This window comes from Apaloderma vittatum, unplaced genomic scaffold, assembly GCF_000703405.1.
Source record: "Apaloderma vittatum isolate BGI_N311 unplaced genomic scaffold, ASM70340v1 scaffold19773, whole genome shotgun sequence".
Classification (NCBI taxonomy): Eukaryota; Metazoa; Chordata; class Aves; order Trogoniformes; family Trogonidae; genus Apaloderma; species Apaloderma vittatum.
In genome coordinates this window covers 1-7,354 of record NW_009710021.1, presented here as the reverse complement: position 1 = coordinate 7,354, position 7,354 = coordinate 1, and the positions used below count along the sequence as shown (strand labels likewise).

The window sequence follows — 7,354 nt, the reverse complement described above, 5'->3', positions numbered from 1 at the left end:
TAGTGAAACCCAAGAAATCTTCGCTGTACCTGATGTTCCAATTTTCTTTTGACTTAAATAGGTGAATCTATCAGGTGGAAGTGGGTGTGTCCCACCTTAGGGACATGATATTAAATACAGTCATAACAAATGTCAGGCAATACTTCATGATTTCTAGCCCTAGCTGCTGTTAGTTTTCATTAGTTAACATATTTCAAGCATTGTCAATACCTGTATTCAAAAATAAAAAGTATGAATGACACTGTGAGCTAACCTGTTGTTTTTCCATAATCTTAAGAATGTGATTTGAGCTTCAGATTACTCAGTGTTGTTCAATCTCTCTGAGAGGCTAGAAAATAGCAGAGAACTGGGTCAACCTACAGCTTGTGATTACTCTTCGAGTACTCTGTCTTTACCAGTGTCTTTTAAAGATGAGTGTCAACCTCACAGCTCGGTAATCCCCACACTGCTTCTCTAGTCACTCGAAGCCAGTAAAGGGAAAAGCCCAAGATCTGTTATAGTCACTTCAATGGAAAAGGGGATTCAGCCCAGCTTCCATGTATTTTCAGAGGGTACACTACAAATTTGAGAACAGAATTAGTCTATTCCTATTTTAACTTTTCCATTTAAGCAACAGATTCTTCTCCTTTCTTTGTCCCGGTTTAACTCCTGTTTCTCGATTCACACATTACTGCCAGGAAAACAAAGCTGCAGGTTTAAGGTTTGTGAGACAGCACTGAACAAGAATAAGCTCTTACTTCAGCTTACTTCAAGAGGCTTCATTTTTTTAAAGGAGTTTCATGGCAGGAATTATGTTTTTATTCTTGTCTTTTTTTTAAAAAAAACCTCAGTACAGAGTTTCTGAAGTACTGCCACAATTTCTAACAAGCATCAGTTTTCAGAAAGCTTTAAGAATTATTTTTTTTTTGGTGCAATTTTCATAGTGCAGTGTTATTTTAATACCATGACACAAGTACTGGTAGCAATTAACCACCTTTTTATTAACTTTGTAACTGTTTTGAACTGCATCTTATAAATGTTGATAGTCAGTTTAATAGAAAAAATAATTACTGAGATAACTTTTACCAGCTTACTCGAATGCCCAGCATTTGCCTCCTCCTCCCCCAACACACACCTACAGTTTCTCAGCATTGAGTCTTACTAAATACTTATCTTCCATTTTAATAGTGACATTTTTTTCTAGTATATAATTCCTACTTAAGTTCACCAGTGTTCTCTGCACTTAGTGATACAATATATATTCTATATATATAGTTTTTTAAAAACTGGTAATGTAAGAGGTTGTAGATAGTTATTTTCATCTGGTCCTCAGAAAGAATAATTTCATGTACGGAAACTAGAAAATAAAACCAGCACAAACTAGCTGTACCAAGTAGTACATATTAAAATAATTACCACAGTAATTGAGAAGTCCTGATCTTAGTGCTACAATAATCAGTTAACTGATTACTCCACAGCCTCTGGGATTTCTCTGTCATCCACAATAAGGGTATGAATAATTCCTTCCTTCCGTTTCCCACTGCTGACAGCTTTAATGTAACAGCTGTGATCTCCGACAGTGAAGTGAGTTTCAGTCCCATCTTCTACAAATTCACCCTGAGAGAAAGGAGACAAGAATAAAATCAGACAAGAATAAAACCATTTTAGTTAAATAAAAGCTTGACTGCATCAGACTTTTCAGGATCACTTGCAGTTCCCACAACCAGGGCAGCCATAGATACCTGCGACAAAGGCAGCGCAAATGCTGAGCAGCGCTGCAGAATCTCAGGCTGGGTTTTGTCAAGGCGTCCACCTAAAGATCTGGGGGCATGAGATGCCGATCAAAATTCTGCATCATCAGAAATGGTCAAGCTGGAGTTTGTGAATTAATATCCTTGATCTGTGTCAGTAAAACAAAACCAAAAAAACCACTTTCGTTCCAAGTCGTGCAGTGCAGCCAGGAAGTACCACACAAACCTAGGCTGAAGCGGCAGTAAAATGGGAAGTGTTTAGTGGTGTCTTCTGTGGCAGACAAAGAGATCCCTGAATCGAGGGTAACGGTTGTGTGGTTAGGATACGCAGCTCCAGTTGCTGTTATGGGTTTTGCCACACATGGCTGTGCCTTTGGGAGTGCTGCTCTAATCCAAGTGCAGTTTGACAGCTAAACTTGCACTCACAGCTTGCAAGAATAGCTCTTAGTGTGCTCATCACGTCACAGGAAAGGCTGAGAACCATCAGGAGCGTAAGGTGCAATTCACTGAGAGAGGATGTTTCTTCAACCCATCACTGAAGAAACGTTTAGTGAATCTTTTAATCCTATTCTCAAATATAGCAGAACTGTTGATTTTATCACATGTGGTCGCTTGGCAGCAGTAATCACAGTAACAGCTCTCTGGTGGCACATAGAATCATAGAATCATAAAGGTTGGAAAGGACCTTAAGATCATCAACGTTCAACCTACAGCCCTACGCCACCCCAATACTAAACCATCTCCTGAAGTGCCACATCCAGCTGTTCTTTAAACACGTCCAGGGATGGTGACTCCACCACCTCCCTTGGCAAACCACTCCAGTGCTTCACCACCCTTTGGGAGGAGAAATTTTTCCTAATATCCAATCTAAACTTCCCCTGGCACAACTCAAACTCATCCCCTCTTGTCCTATCACTATTCATTAGGGAGAAGAGGCCTTCAAGGATGGGGAAGCCTACATAGCATGTGCATTGAAAGCCATCATAACATAAAAAGACACCAAATAGATTACACCTTCTTACTGTCAACCTGCTCTAAAACTTCATGCAAACCTGCCAAAAGTTTTGATTTGTTCCAACACGACTCTTAAGCCCCAAGTGTTAAGGAAACATCTGTGGATGGAAAAAAACTCTGAGTCCTACCAGACTACCTGTGTTCAACTTTCAGTCACCATGAGCAGGTTTGATGAAGTGGCTCTACACTGTGCATCAAACTCAAGTGCCTCCCACTCCCCTGGAAGTTTTCTCCCTAAAATCTCCAGACAGCTGACCCGGAAGATTTGTTTTGCTTGTCTAAAAAGTACAAACAAAACCCCTGTTTATCCATAAACGGATGATGTTTGGCATCCTAACTGAAATACTATCAGTTACAAAATACTGCTCTCTAGGTGTGTGCGCTCATACGCTATGAAGTGAGGTAACGTGCCCCTCTGTGGGTTATTTTGCTCATCTGTGGTTCTCCAGCCACAGCCTGTGTAAAGCCTTTGGAAATGATCACATACCGCTGTCTCCATTTTTTCACCGTTGCACCACACATCCATTGTGTCCTTTTCTGGGAAGGAAAAAGAAAACAAAAAGTAGAAAGAAGATACTCCCCCGCCTCTCTACAGACAAGAAGACCTAGGAATTTTAAAAATTTACTGTTGAATTTTACTTTCAGTCCTGCAAAGAAGTTCCTAATTAGCTGCAGTACCTGAGCTACAGGGCTTTTTCTTATATCAGAGAGATGGGAGGCTCTGTCACCCATAGGCAAGCAACTTTTGCTTTGAACATCTATTTTTACCTCTCTCTAGCTCTGTGTTGTTGTGAATGTTGTCAGAGATATTCTGACATTCTTAAACTGAAAAATTTGAAGATGGAAAAATGAACTGATTTCTGCTAATTGAGTGCTGCTTATTCAACAAAACTAACATTTTTTTCAGGTCAGCTTAATTCAAAAGCAGAATTATTTAACATCCATGAAATTGTTTGAGTTCTTAAACTCTCCTTGAAAGCCCAAGTACCATTTTAAATATCAATCTTAGGGTTTTTCATTGGAAGTGGAATACTCTTTTACTTTTCCCAGCACATCCACCTTAAATTACTTTGCTCTAGAATTTACATTACTGATGCCATCACCCACAGGACATCAGTAGAGGGGCTGAACACTGCTCACCTTATAAGCAAGCACAGGGCGATTCAAAGTCTATGAGGAGACTCATCTGTTTCTGGCATTAAAATCATCTTTCTTCCCCAGCCCCCTTCATCTTAGGGCAGTTCATTCTATCCCGAGGCTTAAGAAGAAACCACAGCTCGAGATCTCTTGTCTCCAGGTCTAACCATACAGCAATACCTAACTGGAAGTTTTCCCACCAGGAATTCCTTAGGTAATCCCTTCCTCCCATTCCCTTGTTATGTATCTGGGAATGGGGGAGGCAGCTCCATGGATACAGAAGCTGTAACTCCTTCCAATCTTTTCTTGTTTCTTTTTTTCTTTTTTTTTTTAAATCTAGACTGTGCCACTGTAGCACAAGACACTGGCAGCAGGCTCACACAGGTGTTACAAGACCATTATTTTTCAGACTGTCTTTGGCACCTAATTCCAAACTTCCAGACCACCCAGGATTTTACACTGCAACAGCGCTGGCAACTGAACTGCGCCTTCTCTTAATCACCAGTTATTAGATGTATCCAAGTTTATTCAAAGGCAGCAACATGAAGTCACTCAGCAGGTACTTACCTAGAACAACTCTATAGTCCGTACCACCCAAACTCAGTATCCAAGTGTTGGTGGTTTTTAACCTGTTCTCCATATACTTCTTGAGGCTCTTTCCATTGATCTCCAAAGTATACTCATATGCAAAACCACTGACTGCATCAATGTTAATAGTAGCCTTTGTTTTGGCTGCTCCAACAATGAAGGTCTCTTTACCCACTAATTTAAACATCCATTCTTTTCTTATTTCTTCCTGTAGAATAAAACAAAGACAATGGGAATTAATATATATAATATATTAATTAATTATAATGTATATTAACAATATAATTAATATAATTATATATTAATATATAAACCTCAATGAGTATTTTAATACCAAGAAAAATTCTGAACTAGAACTTGGGAAAGAGCTCAGTACTTAACTATTATTTCAGAATGAATGAATACATGATATTTTACACAGCTAGAGTGCCTCTGCCCAAGGACAGCAAAGCACTTCATGAATATTCACACCTTAATTGTAACTGAAAAAAAGAACAATGCAATTCATTAAGTAAGTTAATCAACTGAATATACCTCACTTGCATTTATTAGTCTTTTGTTTGTTCTGATGCCTGTTGCATGAAGTGCACTTATATAATCTGTATCACAGTGAATTTTGAGCACATAGCAATTTCACCTTTCCATCAACATAGACAACACGTTTTCCTGAAGTGGTTCCATGTTCAAATTCAATCTTATGGACACCATCACTTAAAGCTACTTCCCAAACAGCCACCAAATCTGTCATCTTCTCTAAATGGCTGTACCGAGACCTAAGGAAACACCAACAAAGTAAATTAATTGTTGTTGAAGGAGTTCAATTACTGATGTTGACAGTTTAAAGCTTTACCGCTCCAGGGCAAGCCGCCTTACACAAAGGAAAAGATAGACTTGAAAGAATAAGCTTATAAAACTGCTTATATTTTCATGATTTTCAAACATTCATATATGACAAATTACCACAAAACACAAACACACAGTTAAAGAGACTCATTTTGACAAACACCAAAGACATCTAACTGCTAAAACTTCCACTTCAGGCAACAGTACGGTTACAAAATTACAGAGAGTTCAGATGCTCCTGGACAGCTCTGAGATTTCTTGGCAGGTGTTAAAATACAGTATATTTTGGTTGGTCTCCAAGAAAGTATTTTACCCTTTTAAACTTAAAAAGTCAGGAGGACTAGTTTAGCTATTATGTTTTAACCGACTGGTCTGCAATCTTTCTCATAAACATGAGAAACCATTCAGAAATGCAACTCGGCACACACAAACACCCACAAGGGAGGAGCTCTGGCAAGATATCCTTTATTTAAATAATTTTTAAAGTTTAGATAGTGTCTTAAGTGACCACTGGAACTGTGGATATCTTCCCAAATCTGCTCATACCACAGTTCTGATTTTTTTACCTTACTTCATCTTCACAGACAGTAATCTCCTCACGGGATGCCATAGTAACCAAAACAGCTTTTAATCCAATTAGCAGCAAGAGAAAGAGAAAAGCAGAAGAGCAGCATAGAAGTAATGCCTAAGTTTTCCTCGTTTTCTCTATTTAGGGTAAAGAACTTTTTAAAAAACTGTTGTGAACTACCATGCACTGCCATATAGATGATGAAATACAACCATAATTTTTCCTCTTAGACAGAAGGGCAAATTTAAGTATTCTTTTACAAAACTGGTTAATGAAATTTATCCTAACATTATTAGCACATCATAAATTTGTCAGCTATTTAATGGGAAAACATTTTGTCTAACTTGTCAGCAAAAGCTTAGAAACAGACAGCTTGACCAAAGCAGGAACCAAATCCAGAGCTGCCCATCTCAGTTACAAAATGGAATAAACTAGGGACTGTTGCCACCTCAGGGAAAGTGAAATAGCACAGGGAAAGTAAAATAGCACAGAACAATTTAAACCCATTTGTTTTTCTAAATCACTGCAGTAGTTTTCAACAACCATATTAGCAATGTAAACGGGCAATTCAGACATAAATTCCCTGTGAACCACAAATAAATCACTTGCTTCTTACTGTGGAGGATTTTAGACCGTGACTGTTATAACACTGCTGATTTATTTTTATTATTTTCACTAAAGAAATTATGTATTGTCTGTGCATATCAATAAGCCTAATTTAAGTATGTGCAAGTAAATGAATTTGACAAATTGTACTTTTCAGTGGAAAATTATTTAAAAGTAAACTTGTAAATTCGAGGGTCTCTCTTCAGCATAACAGAGGTGTGTGCACTGAAAAATAAAACCTCCTTCTCTGTCTTAAGCTTCTGTTTTAAAACATGCTCAGGAACACTGCTGTACTGCCGTTCACACTTTTGTCAGGAATCACACACAATTCTGTTTGTAAAGTGAAAAGTAATTTTTAAAAACAGCGAAACCGTTTCCAGGACCTAAGGATTTAATTCTCACAGTAGCGAGCAGCTTACACCACCTAATAAACACCGAGGAGATGCTTTTGATTGTTCCTAAAGTTATGGGTTGATTCCTGCGAAGGCTCGCGTGCCCTGGCACAGGGGCAAGCCAGGTGGGGTGCGTTTCTGCGCTTCCCCCTTCCCTTTCTCAAAGGAGAGGGCACCGGGGGCTCAGAACAGACTCACGATTTTTTCCAAAATCAGAAGTGCCCTCGGGCACAAAAAAGAAACTCCAGAAGAGATGGCGCATGGAGTGTGTGTAGAGGCTGCCCACCGAGACCCATGAGACGCAGCAAGCAAGCCTGCTGTGTGAATTCCAGCTCGTGACGGTGAAAGGGTTAGGAAATATCACAGAAGATGCCATTTCCTTTTAATCAAGCCTGAACACAAACTCCACGCCAGCTTTGTGTTTTCTGCAGGCCAGTCGATGCCACCAGCGTCCAAAGGGAGAGCTGCCCACCAGG

General features: G+C 39.1%; 1 protein-coding gene across 1 annotated transcript; it reads right to left on the bottom strand.

Moving 5' to 3' along the window:
- Positions 1-1,219: 1,219 nt before the first annotated feature.
- FAIM (Fas apoptotic inhibitory molecule) lies at positions 1,220-5,238 on the bottom strand. Its single transcript, XM_009867164.1, has 4 exons — positions 5,107-5,238; positions 4,449-4,677; positions 3,232-3,281; positions 1,220-1,596 (listed from the first exon to the last, which is right to left on the bottom strand). Exons 1-4 carry the CDS (start codon positions 5,215-5,217, stop codon positions 1,447-1,449), a joined length of 540 nt encoding a protein of 179 aa, XP_009865466.1. The 5' UTR covers positions 5,218-5,238; the 3' UTR covers positions 1,220-1,446.
- Between the last annotated feature and the right edge of the window lie 2,116 nt (positions 5,239-7,354).

Bases quoted from the DNA above. Each gene is read 5' to 3' on its own strand.
- FAIM (XM_009867164.1), bottom strand. From the start codon at position 5,217: ATGACAGATTTGGTGGCTGTTTGGGAAGTAGCTTTAAGTGATGGTGTC. The intron at 4,678-5,106 runs GTGAAATTGCTA...TTTATTCTACAG, and splicing joins TTGTCTATGTTGATGGAAAG to GAAGAAATAAGAAAAGAATG. The intron at 1,597-3,231 runs GTATGTGATCAT...CCTTTCTCTCAG, and splicing joins GTGAAAAAATGGAGACAGCG to GGTGAATTTGTAGAAGATGG.